Here is a 19602-nt window from a genome sequence, read left to right as displayed (position 1 = left end):
GGTCTCTTGATTCTTGTATGCAAGTTTTGTGAATGAATAATTCTCACTTTGAATGATTTATTGAAAACATTGGACAAATGGGTCATGGTATCAATAAAACAAAAAGTATAGACAAGACAAGTGGAAATTCAAGTATAATAGGACAACCTATAACTCTTAGATCAAAAAAATAAAAAAGGGTGTCATGATTCTCATCCTAATCAATCCTTATCCAAACACTCTTCATTGCTTCAATACTTATAAATCTATCATTTGTATGCTTAGAAGTCCTTATGCATTATACATATAACAACATGGAAAGCATGAACTACAACATCACAAAAGCTATCATTATTTCGATTGTCCTAAGAAGCAAAAGATACTAGTGTATCAAATAAAAAATGTTTAATTGCAGAATCGTGATATGATTCGAAATCACTTCTATTATAAATTTAACTCTCCATTTCAAGGATTGTTCTCTAAGCGTGATTTAAGCATCCTTTTATAAATTTAATTCTCCATTTCAAGGATTGTTCTCCTAAGGGTGATTTGAGCATCATTGAGAAAATAATAGTTAATAAAAGAAAATTCTTTGAGCTTAAGTAAAAGTACTATTACCAATTTTATCCCTTTTCTTCAAAATGTGTTGAGTATTTTTTCATTCTTTATTAGGTTTAAATTACATGCAAATTCTCATTGGGTCTTGGCTTGATTGACTTAGTTTATGCCTTTCTACCTTTTGAGAGGTATCTTAATGCAAGCAATCTCAACTTTTTCAAAGTATTCATTGACTTTGTTATCCATTATATCCATGTGCATGAGTAAAAAGGGCCATGCTATAGGTTATTATGGGAGATTTTGCATTAAAGAAAGTTTTATTTCAATGATAGCAAGGTGATTGGTTTAACATTTTGTCCTTTCTTGCTATCATTTTAGGTTTTCTTTGTAAATCCTTGCATGCTATTAGTGGCTAGAACAATTGTAGACGTTCTTTCAAACTTTTAATTAATGTACTTCCATTATTATTCATGTTAATATTGTGCTTTATCAACACTTACAAACACAACAACATCCACACTATACGCTATTAGTAAACACATCATCCATAGTTTCACAATTAACCTCGTTAAGCATATATAATGAAAAACATGCTAATTAGAATGCCCTATTTAACATTAAACACAATATATTCATAAAATAACAATGATATATCAATCAATAATCACATTCAATTTTTTTTTGTTTTATTTTTTTAAAAGGTGGCAGTGCCAATTAATATATTTCTTTAATAAAGCTGATTCAAAGAGCTTCCAGAGAAAAGAACTAGAAAGAAAAACTTCGATCCTTGCTCGATAAAATAATCACATTAAAATTATTATGAGACATAGTCTACTTTATTCAAAGTCTTTTAAGTAGCATTTTTTGGTATATGGCACTTGTTATGCTACATAGTCCAAATTTTAGTCTATGGCATGACTGGTTCCATCAGAATTTTTGTTGTTGCATCTCATATCTCCTTTTGATGAGAAAATGTAAAACCATCAACATCCTTGAATAAGAAAAATATACCTCGGATGCCACCATTAAAATATACCTTCCTACAATAATCGGGTATATCCGAAGGCTTAAGAAACTCCCGATTCAACTCTTGTACACAACTCTCAATATGATTTGTGACATAATTTAAAGCATCTTCCCTTGTAGAGCTTGGGTTATCTTTGATATAACATTCAATGCTTGAAGTTGTCTCTCCACGAGCTTGCTCATCCTTCAAATTTTTTAAAGGGATATTAGTGCATGGTTTCCTTTATTTCAATATGTTTTAAATCATTATAATTTTTACAAAAGTAAATATCTAATATTTAAATTTAAGTTACCTCAAAATCTTTGATATCATCTAATAGTCGTGTAGTCAATGACACAAGAGCTTGCAACCTTGATGATGGGATATCAAGTTTCTCCATAATCTCATAAGATAAAGGAGCATTCGTTAATAACAATGCATAAATCACTGTAATTCTCATGCCAACACTTATCACTCCATTAATTAAATATTCATCAAAACTTGGTTTATGATTAGAAGCTATCCATTCCGCTTCTTGCATATATGCTGAGATGTAACTCTTCCACTAAAACAATACAAAAAAGATCGTTTTAAAACATCAAGTTTTAAAAGAACATTAAGCATTTATAGAGTATATATGATAGTATTTTTTGAATTTAACATAAATAATAAAAAGATTTTACTTTTTCTAAAATTAAAATTTCTATTTATTAGCCTTGTGGAGAGAAAAGATGATCTATAAAATACCAAATATTCTCATTGTAGTAATAGAAAGATAATTTCATCATTTAAAAATAGATGATAAACAATTCAAGCATTTGCTTAAAAATTTAATATATTCACAATAAAAATTTGTATAAAGAATCCAACTTAATATTAATACATGTTATAATTATAATATTTCAAAAAACTAACTTCGATGAAAATATTGTTTTATTTCATATTTAATTTGCTTAATCTAGTATGCTATCAATTTATGTTCCAATAGTGTGTGTGTGTTTATATTTTTGAAAATGAAACATGTGATAAGAATATGCAACAAGATGAGAGTTAATGTAGATAATAATAGGGTTTCATAAAATTCCAAGACTAAAAAATTAACAAATTTATACTTACACAAGATTGAATGTATTTGTGAACAAACAGACCATGCTTTCTTTTAGCTTCACTTGCAATTTCCTTATGTATCTCATGTGTAAATTTAAAAGAAGTTTTCATGTAGTCTGGAAGATTATCAATCATGGAAATTGAAGAGATAGGGGCAACCTAAGTAAGGGCCACAAGGCCTAAGCTAATGAACGCCACAAAAGTAGGATTAGTCTAGTCAAAGAGTAGGATAAGGATACGAGAGCCTTTAGCAGGGAGTCATTACTAGGGGAACCATTTCTCCTACACACCTTGGGCAGGAGACAAAGGTTTGAATTTGGGGAGCAAGAAGTCATGAGTGGGAGAGGATGAGCCTAAATTGTCTTTGTTATAAACTTATAAATGTTTATCTTTTAAAAAAATTTAGATTTTAGGATTTAAAAATTAATTATAGAAACCCTATCCTTAACTTAAAATCATAACTCTATCCATAAAATATTAAAAACCCTAAAATTATTTTTCATCACATATAAATTCTAATATAAATTATTTGTATCTTTTTTATGTTATATTTTTTATCGACTATATATTGTATTATTCAATTAATGTATTCTATTGATATTGTGTTATTATATTATCATTAATATATAATAATTATTATTTTATTGTTATTATTATATTTTTATTATATATATATTTTTTGGTTGGTAATAGGCTGAAGCTGCAGTATTTTGAATTATTATTATTATTATTATGTTTGATTAGATTGACCCTAGACCTTCCCCATTTTTATGGAAGGCCAAGAGTCACAACTTAGAATTCATTTTAGATGTCCCTATTGGGAATTGAACTTACAGTGAGAACCTAGTATTTTAACCAGTTAAGCTCAACCCCTTGGACCTTATATTTTTATTATATTATTATCAATATTATCCTCAATATTTTAACTATGACCAATTATATACACGAGAGAGCATTAATGAAATATATTTATTTCTTTACAAACATAACATTTTAAATAACAAATTTTTTATTTTTGCTTTCAGTCTAGAAAGTTAACTTCAATGTCTTTATAATATCATCATTATTTTTTATTATTATTTTTCGGAAAAGTTAAAAAAATATTCTTTTTCATTGTAGAAAAACTAACATTTACTCTTATTAAAAAAAACACAATCATAAAAAATCTAAAGCATGAGAATTGTTAAGGCTTTGATCTCGACGTTGATTTGACTACTTCCATTGGAATGGTTTCATATTGTTTTCTTATTTCAATTTCAAATTCAAATTCAAAATATCACTAGGGCTTGATCTCGACGTTGCTTTGACTACTTCCATTGCAGTGGTTTCATGTTGTTTTCTTATTTAATTCAAATTCAAAACATCGCTTTGATTTCTCGGTTTATTCAGCAGTGAGAGTTGTTAGGGCTCTGACCTCCACGTTTATTTGACTAGCCTTCACACGTTTTTGACTATCACAACACATACTTGAATACTTGTCGAATACTTGAATACTTGTCGAACACTGGAATCGTAACTCTATAAATACTAGCTAGTGCCCATGCATGCTTACACTACACTTGTCAACTCTTCTTATTAAGAAAATCACTCGCTTCAAGAATCTGGTATTAGACTTATTTTTTATCTGTCGTTTTAGTGGGCATTTCCTTAACTGTTAATTTAGAATGGAAAATATGCATTATATCAGTCGCTCTAAGCATTACTCTCAAAATACTGAATTTGAACTTTGAATCCTTAACTGTTTAGAACTCTCATATAACTATCTATCAATATGAGAGATTGTTTGAAACTTTTCAGGTGGGATATGATTGTCTGAGAATTAATAAATAATTGGCAACTTGTGAAAGGGGACTAAATGAATTTATTGATTGATTGAATGAATTTATATGTGGACCAATTTTTCTTTGCAAAAAAAATAATTGGCAACTTGTGAAAGGGGGCTAAATGAAAGCACCATCAACTCTAGTGCATCCTAACCATGTGACATTCATCATTTAATAGTGTCAATTTAAGCTAATGTAGCTTTATCTGTCATTACCTTAGTTTTCTTTAAGTTGAATTACAAGGATTGAAATAGGCTAGCTGATGTGTTAAAAGAGTTGACCCTCATTAGTATACTTTTTTCATAGGGAATTCATAAGCCTTTCTTTCTATTCTTCTTCATGAGATGGATGCACTTTCCCAATCCTTCCTACATATTATTTGAGATTTAGAGCATAGGTTTCCATATGAAGTGTGGTGTTCACAATGTTCGATAATTGTATCACAATGGGCCTAATATTCTCCAAGTATCAAATATAAAAAGTAGGATCACTACTATGAATGCCTTTCTTTTGTGTCCAAGTGTGCTATCAAGTCTCTTATAAATCTCTCAAAGGCTTGAAGACTTTATCTTAACATATCTTATGATTTGTGCAATAGGTGACATAAAGGATAAATCCTATTTGCAAGTGCAAAAAAGTTACAAAAATTATAAATTAAAATAAGGATGAACACTCAAATGAAAAAGAGTGAATTCTATTATAAATTAGGAACTCAAATGAGAAAGAGTGAATTATATTATAAATTAGGAACATAATTTTATGAGTTAAAACATTAATAAATTAATTTTTTGATTTAAAAAAAAATAAAAATTCTCATTTCATTATATAAATTTGCAATCATCGTCAAGGATATTTTGTTTTACACTTATTCCTCTTATTGTGTCAGCCTCTAGCTATCAACCCCAATTTTAATTGACCACTATTAATTGCAGAGGCTCTTCCAACTCAAGTATTTTCTTTAACAAAATGAAGTAACTAGAATATGTAATATCTGTAAGATTGAAGAATTCTTTACTTGAAATTATCTTGAACAATAAAAGTGAGATCTAATGGTTGTAAATGAACATATATACATCTCTAGCTTCTACCACCAAATGATCTCCACTCAACATATCTTCCTAATGATTTTAATTTGTTGTTGGATGCATGATCATAACATGGGGTCTAGAAAATGTGTTTGTAGCCACTTTTCCCTATTAATCCAAATAACTTACATTCATGCATTGAATTAGTCACAAAATGTAAAATATTAGAGGTCCCAATGTCTTCTTTAACATCTTTCACAATTTGAAATTGGAAGTTTGCACCCTTCCTTTCCATTGAACAATCGATAGCTCTAATAAAATAAGACAATTAAACTTGTGACAAATATATTGATGAGTAGTTAATATTTGATATTGGTCCACCCATCAATGGTGATAGAGCAGGTATCCATTATCCAAGTTTGCCTCATTTCTTTCATCACACACTATTTAGAATGTTCACTATTAAGAAGGGTGCTGTGAAGCTTTCATTGTCAAGGGAGGAATGAGGAACCAACAACAATTTCATATTTGAATATTTGTTAAATGTAGAGAGAATGCCACACAAAATGGCATGTTATAGACATAAAAAAACATTCAAATAGAAGAATCCACCACCTATTACGATTATGCATTAAATAAAATTGAAATAATAGTGCTAATTCCTTTGTCTTGGTAGAATTAGAACCTTCTTCCCTTTGATTTCCAATATTTATGGTTTAGGAGGCAATGACACACTAGGTTGCATAGTCTCATTTGGAAATTTTTATTTCTTGTGTTACCTTCCATGTGCAACTTAGTTTCCTTAGTCTTCTCTATTAGGGTAATTTTGTCACAACCTTTTACCCATAGCCCACTTATGTAAAAAAGTAAGAATAAAATCATCCAACTACCACTATTTAATGTTTCTTCCACATGTGAAATTGAGTTTCAGTTTGTTGTGTTTTTTGGTAAACATTTTGGTATACTCGATTTCTCTATTTTACATTCTTTACAAATTTGAATTAGAACTAAAAAGAAAGTCTTCAAACTTGATCTAATATTTTGCTAGGGTTATTACATGTGAAATTGATTATTTGCTAATTGGTTTTCTTCTAGGACCTATTCACATCCAACTCTTGAGTTTACTTTGGTCTTGTGTAAGGTACACATACTATACTTTTCTCTTGGTGTCCCATATCATATGATTGCAACATTTAACATAATCCTATATTTTATTCTAGTCTCACCTTAGATTTAAAGGCACGGCTTCTCCTGTACATTGTATTTTTTTAGCATCTTTCCCATATTGTATTCATGTTTATAGTTTTGATTTGGCATCCTTATTTGGTGCAATAACATCTTTTTTTTGTTTACATTAGATAAGCTCATGAAGCATCTTTTATTGTTTCTATCTTATGTGTAGAAGGTTATTTGGTATTGCAAATTTCTTGATCTCGGTTGTTGACTTGAATATGATTTAAAACTATGAAAATTATCCAATGGGGCCTTTTGCTATATCTAGAGGTATATGGAAGCTTGTAGTCATATACAAAAGTTTTCTAAGGACTAGATATTTGAGCCAAATAATCCTCACTATGCTAGTCCCTTATGTGGTGAATACATATTAGTAAATAACGATGATAAGGTATTTGAGGATATTTGAAAAGCCACAACATAAGGTTTCTAACCAAAAAATAAATATAAACTACTTGCAAGGAAAAGTCTTTTGAAAAAATGAAGGTCACATATTTATTGTGGCTAATGTTGTGAGCACTTTCTAATCAACAAGATTTCTCCATTATATGGTGAATACTTATAAAAAATCATATTTTAGTAAGCTAATTTATGAAAAATGCCTTCAATGAGCTCTAATACCACTTGCAATGTAGTGGATAGATAAAATAATCTAAAAATATAATTGCATAGAAAAAGTGAAATAGAACCCTTTGTCATATTTGTAGTCCCACTTCGAGAAGACAACATATATATAGATCATAAACAATAATTGCAAGCATGTCATTATAATATATATTTTTTCAAAGAAGAAAACTACCATCTATGTAAGTGGGATAAATGTTTTATTATACGAAAAGTTGGATGAACTACAAAGCATATGCATCCAGCTTGTACTCGTTAACATAAAGTAGAATAGGATACATTATAGTTCATATCTCAAACTAATATTTTTCAACATCTTTTAAATTGATGTATTTAAGATATATATGTGAATACTAATTATTAAATATTAGTTCTACTTATAAATGGTTTTCCAATTTATATAAATGGTCTTTACATGTAATAAAAAATAAATAATTGCTTGTAAAAATAACATATATCTACCATTAATTGTTAGGTTACTAATTTTATTCATCTTTCCATTATTGCATTACAAATCAGTTTATTTTAAATTTATATATATTTTTATTTTAATAACCATTTTATTAATTTTAATAATACTCAATAGTTTATAATTATAATAAATATATGTTTTAAAAAATAAGCAACATACATTTTAAATAAACAATATAAATATATTCTATAATAAATTATAGAAATTTCCTTAATAAACTAGGACAATCAAACACTCTTTTTTCACTTAAAGAAACTGAAATAAAACATTAGCAATACCAAACTATGTTGAAGGTTATTTATATATCTCATAATTGTATTATTGCCCAAACTACTTGCAGGTATCCTCTAATCTTGCAGATCTCAGAAATAAAAGAAATTAAAAACCCTAGACAACTGAATTAAAAGAAATTTAGGCAGGTATCCTCTAATCTTGCAGATCTCAGAAATTAAAGAAATTAAAAACCCTGGACAACTGAATTAAAAGAAATTTAGGATAAAGGACTTTCTTTATATGCAGAGAGAAAGAAGGAATAAAAAAAATCTTAATCCAAAAACGCTGTCAAACATTCCTTATATATGATTACATATTTTGTATACATGTCTGCCAAGGTAGTTTCAGCTATATCATCTGCAAAATACATCTTATCATTTATTGTGTAATGTATTTCCATACACTGTTCCACAGCTACCATTTTCGCAGAGTCTGTGAGCAGGGGTTCTTTACACCTGCAAATTACATTTGCCGGTGAAAGTTTAAGATACTTTTCAACAAACACATTTTGTGCATATCCAAGATAAAGATCATTGCCCAGTCGCCAATGAGTCGGCCTGCTGCAATTCTCCTCGATTCCATGTGATCACAAGCTCACAAGTTTCCAGTTATGAGATAAATGGTAGCGAGGAGCAGACCTTGGAGCTCCCATTTTGAGTACGTTGGGAAATAATAAATGATCACAAGCTGCAATCAATATTACGGACATCCACCGAAATCTGGGCGGGAGAAAAATTTGAATTTTAGTGTTAATAGAAACGGAAACGGATGAGTGTAGAACCTTGACAAAGGGGATGGGCCCACAACAGCCACCTAAGCGGTCAAAGGCTTAGTGTGTGATGTTTAAGCCATCCCATAGGGAAACATTGATCAATGACCTTCATGGTATATTTTCTAATGGAGAAGAAAAATTTAGTCTACTTGAAAGGATTTCGTTTGTTGACGTTCTACAACGTTTGGGAGGCGATCGATATTTTCAAGAGGAAATCAAACTGGCACTTGACTATATCCACAAGTACGTATGTTTCATCAAGAAAATTTTCTACTATACATAATGTGTATCTGATTTTGAAATACTAAAATGTGGAGGTGTATCAAATACTACATAGTAGACTCTAGATTTAAGTAGATTTGTGATCAAATATCAATATCATCGTCATTAACAGGTATTGGAATCATAATATTATTGGCGATCTCAACATGACAGCTCTAGGATTTCGGATATTACGATTGAATAGATATGATGTTTTTTCAGGTGATGAATTTTTAAATTTTTTTAGATTACCTTTTTATAGCCAAAATTTTCAAATTACTAGAATATTCTGGATACGTGAGCAGATGTATTTAAAAAATCCAAAGGTAAAGAAGAACAATTCTTTGGCTTTGGATCTAGCCATGAGGATGAAAAATTAGCAAGTATGTTGAATTTATTCAAAGCTTCAGAGCTAGATTTTCCCGATGAAAAAATCTTAAAAGAAGCTAGAGTTTTTGCAACGACATACCTACAACAAGCCATGAAGGAAACTGGTGACATAAAAGAAATGAAAAATTCGCTTCCAATGGAGGCAAGTACTTTTCCATGAAAGGGATTATTATTTAGGTTATTTTTTTATTTGAGAAGAAACAAAATTGGAATGATGAGCTTTCCTATCAATTGCCTGCTAATTTTGATAACTACATATGGTCAACAATTGAACACCAACCCACAAACCATATATTTTTTTTTAAAATAAAATTTTGAAATTTACTAATAGTTAACCATGCTATTTTAATTGTCTTAGCCACATATTGTTTAAATATTAGTGCTAATTTTATATTTACATATTATCTTTTTAATAACATCATGTCTTTTTTAGATTGAGTACGCTTTGAAATATCCTTGGAGAACTAGGGTTCCGAGATGGGAAGCTTGGAACTTTATTCAAATATTCAAACAACAAAATTGCAATGCGTCATTTGTTAATAACATTTATAAGTAGGATCAAATTTATGTATGAGCATTGGTACTTATTCTCCGCTTAAAAAAAAACTTGAAAAAAAAAATCTTTCCATCTACTATGTTGTTTTGAGTTAATAAAAAATAAAATAAGTTTAATGCTAATCATTGATGTGTATAATTTCTCCTAGGATTCCAAACACGTATAGCCAAAAGCTATTGGGATTGGCAATATTGGACTTCAATATTTTACAAGCTCAACATCAATCAGAAATGAAATTAATATCCACGTGAGTATTAGTCAAACTGAATACACTAGCTCAGAAAATGTTCCCTTGAGCATTAGGCAAGATAAAAATAGAAACATTCTGATTATTTAGTTATAAATCTTATTAAATCAATAATATACAATAACTACACATTTAATAATATACAAGGAATGTCTAATAGTAAATTTGTTTGAGGTTGAGAATCGTAAATCAAATGTCAAAATTGATTACATTTTATAAGAATGGAATAGAGTCAATCTAAGAAAATGGATTTATAATCATAATGATATGCAATTTCTTTGTGCTAGGTGGTGGAAACATTCAAGTGTAATTGAGCTTGATTTCTTTCGACATCGCCACATTGAATTTTATTTTTGGTGGGATTGCTCATTATTTGAACCTGAGTTCAGTGCAAGTAGAATTGGTTTTGCAAAATTAGTTACTAGTCTTTCTGTCCTTGATGATATTTATGACACATATGGGACCATTGATGATTTGAGACCATTCACAACAACATTAATAAGGTATTCAATTAGATAGTAATCTTATATTATGTTAAATGTCTAGTTCATTTTCTAATTGTTCTTTTTCATTCTATTCTAGATGGGATGCTTCCATGATTGATAATCTTCGAGAATACATGAAAATTGCTTTCAAATTTGTATACACGATACATAAGGAAATTGCAAGTGAAGCCAAAAGAAAGCATGGTCCCTTTGTTCACAAATACATTCAATCATACGTAAGTAAAAATTTGTTAATTTCATGGTCTTGTAATTTTATTAAATCCTATTATTATCTATAGTAGTTCTTATTAATTTACATATTCTTATCACATATTTCATTTTTACTACTTTAATTTTCATAAAAGCATATGGTTTTTTTACACCATCAAACATAAGCTGCAATAGCTTGTTATTATTATAAATAAATTGATCTAAAAAAAATTATTATTCTTTTTTATATTTTCGAAAGGACATATAAAATATATTAGATTTTTTTCTTCCCTTTTTACTATTGAAACATAAATTGGTAACTATCATTTACACCATATGTTGATTTCTAGATCAAACAAATTGCATACTCATAAACAATATTGGAATACAAGATTAGTTTTTAAAATTAATATAATTATAATATATTAATATTAAGTTGGATTCTTTATACTTTTTTTATGTGAACATATTATTAAATTTCTAAGTAAATTCTTGATTTTTTTATCATCATTTTTCAAACAAGAAAACTATTTTTCTTTCTTTTGATATTCATTTTTTTTTTATATATATTGTGTTTTCTCTCCAAAAGGTTAATAATACGAAATTTTAGTTTTAGAAAAGTAAAATGTTATTAATTATTTATACTAAAATTTTATACATAATATTGTATATATGTTTTGTAAATGTTTAAAATTTTATTTTAAATATTTGATTTGATTTAAACCATTCTTTGTTTATATTATTTTAGTGGGAGAGTTATATCACATCTTATATGCAAGAAGCGGAATGGATAGCTTCTAATCATACACCAGGTTTTGATGAATATTTAATGAATGGAGAGATAAGTGGTGGTCTAATAGTTATAATGGTCAATTCATTATTACTAATGAATGTTCCTTTATCTGATGAGATTGTGGAGAAACTTGATATCCCATCATCAAAATTGCAAGCTCTTGTGTCATTGATTGCACGAGTAGTGGATGATATGAAAGATTTTGAGGTAAATAATATAAATATTAAATAAAAAGTAAAAATTACATTAAAAATTTGAATTTTTTACTTGAATGAAATTATGCACTAATATATCTTTAACAATTTTGAAGGATGAACAAACTCGTGGAGAGTCAGCTTCAAGCATTGAGTGCTACATGAAAGACAACCATGGTTCTACAAGGGAAGATGCTTTAAATCATATCATAAATATCATTGAGAACTGTCTACAAGAGTCAAATAATGAGTTTCTTAAGCCTTCAAATATACCAGATTATTGTAGGAACCTATATTTCAATGCTGGCATGCGGGGTATATTTTTCTTGTACAAGGATATTGATGGTATTACAAATTCCTACCAAAAAGAGATACGAGATGCAATAACAAAAATTCTCATGGAACCAATCATTCCATAGACTAAAATTTAGATTATATAGTATAACTAGTTTCATTTCCCTAGAAATGCTACCCAGAAACACTTTGAATAAAGTGGGTTATATCCCACTATAATTTGGAAGTGAGTATTGATTGAAATATAATTCTTATATTATCCATCATACTTTAAATTTCATATAGATCTTCTAATTAATGTGTTTGATGTTCTAGATTCTTAAAGAGTTTAAGTGTGAATTTTTTTATGATATGTTTACTACGTGTAGTGTGGATGTTGTGTTCGGAAGTGTTGAGCAAGAAAAATCTTAATATGGATAATAATGCAAGTACACCTATATTAAATGTGTTTGATTATGATTTCATTATTGTTTTATATCATTTATTCATCGCATTATGTATATTTCAGTCTTTGTACTAATCAATGTATCTACACGGTTATTGACACATGCGATAAACTCTTAGTGTGTTCAATTGCTTACTTTCAATATTAATAATTAATAGAAGAAATACTTTTTTGTAGAGAGATGGAAGAAATGTAGACATAGAGAGTAAATTGAAGAAGAAAGTAGTCTTAGTCTATGTAATAGTGCCAACATGACCATCTAAAATATGTTTGAATATGTTTTAATTGTGATTATATATCCTATGTGGCAACCATATATCGTTAGATTCTAAATTAGTTTTAATATACATGAAAAGAAATTTTTTTATATAATGTGAATTTAATTTGAACTATTGTTTCAATTTTTATTGGATATTAAAGTCTTATTCAAATTATATAAATAGAAGATGACCATAATTGGAAGAATAGAAACACTTTTTCCTTTCTCTAGATAATATATCATAGGGGAAGGGTGTTTTTGACTCAAGGATTTCTAATAGATAACTTTTTTTCTCCTAAAAAGTAACATTTAGAAAAGGAATTTGATTGGATAAGGCATTTTGGATTGCTTGAATCTAATTGCTCATCTTAGGATATTGTAAAAAAGGTAACAATTTTATTACTCTATCTATAAGGGTATCTATATTTTATAGGGTTTTTTTTTAACATAAATGACTTTTGAAATGTGTTCATATTTTGTAATATTCTTATAAATAATGCTATCAAGGGATCTTGAATTAGTGTTTAATGATCTCTGCTGGATATTTACAAAAAAATTAAAAATATTGTTATGGTTTAAAAAAACACATTGAATGTACAAGAAAAGTATTGATTTTTTAGTGTTGGAACCTTGCTAAAGGTTATAATCTACAAATTTTAAAATCAATCAAAGGAACATGCCTAATTTCTTATTTTATTCCAAACCTTAGTAATGATGCATTTTTATTAAATTTATGTTTATTTGAGTTGAATAACCAAGTGAAATCTTAAGTGTACTTTTCTAATTAGTTCGGTGTAAAATTTTCACATGAAATATGGTGGTTTATATTTTTTACTTGAAAAATTTGTTTTCAAAAATCTCATTTTAAGCTTGTACTTGTGGTTTTGGTGATTGTGTGAATATTGGCTATCACATCCTAATTTATACCGGATTGCAATAAATCCTATTAGAATTAAGGCCCTAAGACTTATTGTACAATTGTCCACTTATTTTGATATTTTTTTCTAAAACCCAACATATTTTGATATTTTTTATAAGTATGGTTAGATTAGGTTTAAATCTAAATTAGAAAAGGAATATATTAGAAGTATATTAATAGTAATTCTATTTGAAAAATAATAGAATTGTCAATTGTAAATATATTTTGCTATGGGAGCTCAAAGATCCATTTACTATAAAATGTAACTTGGAGTATGAGAACTTTATTCATTCATTCCTCGACTGCCGAAAAGGGAATATCTATTCCGTAACAAGTATAAAGTTGTTGCAATGAAATAATAATAAAATAATGGGGAAAGAAATGATATCATTTTCCTAATGTGTTAATTCTAAAAGTGATACATATTGATATGGGGTGAGTACATAAACTATAAAATATATTTTAAGAGCAGTTACAAGTAATCAATGGTCAAAGGATGAGTCATACACATCAATTAAACTATGACCATTTATGTTTTCCTATGTGTTGATGTGGTTTATAGTCATACATAACATAGATAAAAATCACAAATAACTTTATTTCTCTTTTAAAAAAAAAGAAAATTGGTGCAAAATTTAATCATCTTAAGGCTTTGAATGTCAAGTCTTGACTTAAAAAAGTAACTCAATGGTTTGATGTGATTACTGTCCCAACAAAGTGACTCACTTACTAGTAACTATAAAGTGGAATTAGATTTAAAAAATATCAATTTCATTTACACATTCCACTCTAAATAAGTATTTTTTGATTTATAATCTAATTAAATTTATGTCATCTATTATATAATATTTATAATTTTTAAAATTTAAAATTTTGAATTATATATTTTCAAAGAAAAATAAAAGAAGATAGAGTGGGAAAGACATTCTAAGTAGCATAATGATCTTAGATGAATATAATATAGAAATATAGAACATATAAGTACTAATTTATGCTTGAACAAACCCTATCATAATTACATATAAATGATGCAAACCCCCCGCCCCCCCCAAAAAACTTATCACATAGAGAAATCAATCAAACACTCCCAATTATGATGTAATAATTATATATTTTAATGAAAAAAAAAAAGTATAGCCTCAAATAATTTAAAATTTAGAAATTAACTTCAATTGACATCAAATTTAATTATTATACAAGTATAAATAAACAATTTAATTGATATAATTGAAAGGAAACCATGAAGTAAGCAAAATATTGATAATTCTTCAACATTTGGCCCATAGTAGTCAACAATTTTTAATCCTAGTTTAATCTATGTTAGAATATTATAATTTTATTCCTCGTTTAAATGGATAACTTTTTTGCCTTTTATAGAAGCAAGGAACCACAATTTAGTTATAATAATCAATGAATTAAATCTTGTTAGAATCAATCAGTGGTGGAAATTAAAATTGGCACATGGGTGACATAAACATCATGATCTAGTTGGTATTTGGCATATCCTATGGTATATTCTCTTCTCTTTGATAGGTTGTATGCCTATTCCATGAAGTGAATCAACAATTAGAAGCTCCAATTAACTGTAATTTTATTACAAAGTAAAATAAACAAATTTAACAAGATCGTGGAGAGACAACTTCATGCATTGAATGTTATATCAAAGACAACCCTACTTCTACAAGGGAAGACACTTTAAATTATATCATAGGTCGCATTGAGAGTTGTGTAAAAGAGTTAAATAAGGAGTTTCTAAGGCCTTCAGATATACCAGATTATTGTAGGAACCTATATTTCAATGGTGGCATACAAGGTATATTTTTCTTATTCAAGGATGTTGATGGTCTTTCATTTTCTCATCACAAGGAGATAAGAGATGCAATAACAAAATTTTTGGTGGAGCCAATCACGCCATAGACTGAAATTTAGATTATGAAGTATAACTAGTATCATATCCCCAAAACTGCTACTTAAAACACTTTGAATAAGGTGGATTATCTCTCATTATAATTTGGAAGTGAGTAATTATTTAGATATTATTATATTATGAATACTAATTTTAATGTAAAATAGCACATTATAATTAACATGTTTCTCATTCTAGATGCTTGAAGAGGTTAAATGTGAAATTGTGGATAATATCTTTACTAATAATGCATAGTGTGGATGCTATTATTTTCACAAGTGTTGAGAAAGCAGAATATGCAAGTACACTAATGAATGTGTTGGATTATAATTGCAATGTTGAATTATATGTTATGTATTTATTCTCTTATGTATCTTTGCGAGACGCACCACGAGGATTCCCTAGTCACCACATATTTGCTTTCATTTTAGTGACACTTTGGAAATTGTATAATTGGACTATCACCTCTAAACATTAGTTTATCATTAGATTTGGACATTGATTATAATCACATGATAAAATAGTTTAAATTAAATAACCATATGTGTTGGAGTAAACGTTGATGAAACCTTACATGGTTAGGTGTCCTTTACTACATTTCACTATTAGAGATATTATTATGCTTATGAAGTCTCTATGTCTTGAATAGAAGTTGATATGATGTTACAACAATGTGACTAGGTAGTGAATTAGTGTTGTGAAGGTTAGATGAATGATTCAATTGCATAAATAACAATTTAGACTAAAATAACAATTATGATTAAATTGCATAAATAACAATTGATTGATTTAGCGTCTGAGACTAAAATCTCCCCCATCAACAATGTATCATCCATAAATTGTTGATGAGAACATATTTGGGGGCCTAAAGACGACCTAAGACCTTTTAGTTTGCCAACTCTAACTTCCCTTAGAATAATCTTGCGGAGAGATTTTCCTATAATAATAAACAGGAATGGTGAGATGGAATCCCCTTGTCTAAGACCCCTAGAAGTAGAGAAAAAACCAGAGGGAGATCCATTATTAAATATCAAAAACTTGGGAGTGGAAATGCATTGATTGATCAATTGAATGAAGTGATCACCAAAACCAAAAGCACGCAACATCCTGATCAAAAAAGTCCAATCCACTCTATCATAGGCCTTTAACGAATCAAGTTTAAGAAAAAAACCATAATTCCTATTCACCAACAGGGAGTGGATGTTTTCATGAACCGACACAATGGAGTCCAAAATTTGACGTCCCAGAACAAACCCATTTTGTTGCTTAGAGATCAAACATGGAAGAATTTTCTTAAGCCTGAAAACTAGAATTCTAGAAAGATTTAATAGATAGAATTACATAAACTGATGGGCCTAAAATCCCGAAAGTAACTGGTGTCAATTTTCTTTGGAATCAAAACAATAAAAGTTGCATTAAGCTCTTTAAGAAGAGATCTGTACCCAAAGAACTCTCGCGTAGCACACACCATGTCCTCTCCCACAAGAGACCAAAACAACTAGAAGAAGAACACATGAAACCCATCAGGCCCTAAAACTTTGTTACCATCAAAAGAAAAAACCGCTTGCCTAACCTCGCTAGCAGAAGGAATTCTATATAGCTCATAATTCATATCTGGAGAAATACACTCCTAGACTTCATTGAGAATTTCCTCCTGTGCAACCAAGTAGATTGGGACATCAACAAACAATAGAATAGAAAAATAGTGAACTATTTCAAAGCTCATCCCCTCCTCCTTCTCAAACCAGTGATTATTGACAGAGATCTTCTTAATTTTGTTAGAAGCTCTATTCTTGAGAGTCATCATATGGAAAAATTTAGTATTCTTGTCCCCATTTTTCAACCAAATGGCTCTGGATCTCTGTTTCCAAAAATCCTCTTCTTTAGATATTATATCATGTAATTTGAACAGAAGTTCAACTTCTTTGACCATAACATCAAGGAAATACCCTTGGGATTGAATTAGAGATTGGATATCATCCAACTCCCTTTTCACATAATCTTTTATTCGAAAAATATTGCCAAAGGAGGATTTATTCCATTTTTGGATATTATATTTAACACTAGCCAATTTATTGGTCACTCTAAACATCATCATACCCTGGACCCCAATGTTCCACCATTTCGCAACCTTCTTCTCTAAGTTAAGATTATGAGTCCACATTTTTTTAAATCTAAATGGGAAATCCTTCTTCCTACTAAGGGAAGAGATGCTCAAAACAATTGGCAAATGATCTGAACCAATCCTAGATAAAGAAGACAAACTACTGGAAAAATCCTGCAACTAGTAAGGTGAAATAAGACCCCTGTCAAGTTTGACTTGTATGAGATCTGTCCCACTCCTATTAGACCACGTGAACTTAGACCTAATCAAATCCAAGTCAAGCAGACCTAGGGCATTAATGAGATCCAAAAAATTCTTCTTGCTATCTTCAAAAATCGGAGCCCCTATACTTTTCTCCAAGTTTGATATAGGGCAATTGAAATCCCCCATTAGGATCCACTTCTCATTATTAAAAAGAAGTCTATAACTAACCAAATAATTCCATAAAACCTTCCTGGCACTCCTACTATTCGGAGCATATATGTTGGAGATGATAAAAGAAGACCCATCTAGGAGATTGGTGACTCTAGTGGCTATGTGATTAGGACTGGAAATAATAGCCGCACCTTGCACTTGCCTAGGATTTCAAAAAGTAGAAATATCTCCAGAGGCACCATCCACATCAACACAATGAACACCACAATCATTAAAATTTTTGCAAGTAAGAACCTGACAAAAAAATGTTAGTTTGAACAAATGAAGCATTAAAAGTTTTTAGCATGACACATGGTCACAGGACTTATCACTTTCTCTAAGGTAGAGTTTTCTAACACTTCTTACTCTCTCCTTTTTCTCATGTTTATTTATGATAAAATTTAGATTGCAATTTAGTTTTACTTTTGCATTAAAGAAAGACTATATTTCAAAAGTCCCCATGGAGTGCAAAGGCAAAAGGAAAATAGAGACAATGATGTTGAATGGGGTTCATTTTATTTATATAGACTCAAATATCCTTTTTGATCTAAATATTTATTTTACATGAATGCCTATGAGTTCTTACATTATTTTAAATAAATGGCCATTCTAGGATTCACATTCACCTCAAAAGAGGGGAAAAATGTAATAGTTAATTATTTATATCCTGGAAAGCAAATTAATGTATTTATATATTGACAAAATGAAACAATATTGCATGAGGATGGAATCCTTACCCTATCCTTCCTTTATTCCAATTTACATATATTTCTACATATTCAACCTTACTTTATCCATTTCTATATAGTTTTTCTATACAAACTACAATTTATATATTCTTGTGAACTTTTTCATACAAAGCACACTTATTTAACCGTCAATGATTGGGCACTTGTTCCATACATATAAACTTCCATTTTCTTATCCCAGGTCAATCCCATGGGTAGACAATTGATCTTGTGTGTGGAAGATTGATCCCATATCCACAAATCTAGCCCTTGAACATTTAAAATCTAAATTCAAATTTGGTTGAATCAGAGCTATTATGAGTTGATTATACACACTTTTGTGCAATTTATTGTTATTATATTTAAATGCTTCACAATAACTCATTTAACACCCACAAGCATTAACAATTATTAAACACATTTAAGAATAAAATCACATTTGAAACACTTTAATTAATAGATTAAAAGGTTTCATATTTGAGGAAAATGCATGCCTAAAGGTTGTTGCTCTCGACTATTTCAATG

The 19602-nt window shown here is 29.1% G+C and overlaps 2 protein-coding genes across 2 annotated transcripts; one reads left to right on the top strand and one right to left on the bottom strand.

Moving 5' to 3' along the window:
- Nucleotides 1-1433: 1433 nt before the first annotated feature.
- LOC131073414 (alpha-humulene synthase-like) lies at nt 1434-8752 on the bottom strand. Its single transcript, XM_058009862.2, has 4 exons — nt 8739-8752; nt 8414-8555; nt 1857-2108; nt 1434-1747 (listed from the first exon to the last, which is right to left on the bottom strand). The coding sequence occupies exons 1-4, from the start codon at nt 8750-8752 to the stop codon at nt 1487-1489; spliced, it is 669 nt and encodes a 222-aa protein (XP_057865845.2). The 3' UTR covers nt 1434-1486.
- A 187-nt stretch (nt 8753-8939) lies between these two features.
- Nucleotides 8940-12427, top strand: LOC131073415 (sesquiterpene synthase Cad-like). The gene is made up of 9 exons (XM_059212647.1): nt 8940-9115; nt 9267-9355; nt 9439-9665; nt 9957-10075; nt 10228-10326; nt 10614-10829; nt 10909-11047; nt 11770-12021; nt 12125-12427. The coding sequence occupies exons 1-9, from the start codon at nt 8940-8942 to the stop codon at nt 12425-12427; spliced, it is 1620 nt and encodes a 539-aa protein (XP_059068630.1).
- The last annotated feature ends 7175 nt before the right edge of the window (nt 12428-19602 follow it).

Source organism: Cryptomeria japonica, chromosome 10, assembly GCF_030272615.1.
Source record: "Cryptomeria japonica chromosome 10, Sugi_1.0, whole genome shotgun sequence".
Taxonomy (NCBI): Eukaryota; Viridiplantae; Streptophyta; class Pinopsida; order Cupressales; family Cupressaceae; genus Cryptomeria; species Cryptomeria japonica.
The sequence above is the reverse complement of the archived record's forward strand: the minus strand, read 5'-3'. Positions and strand labels throughout refer to the sequence as shown.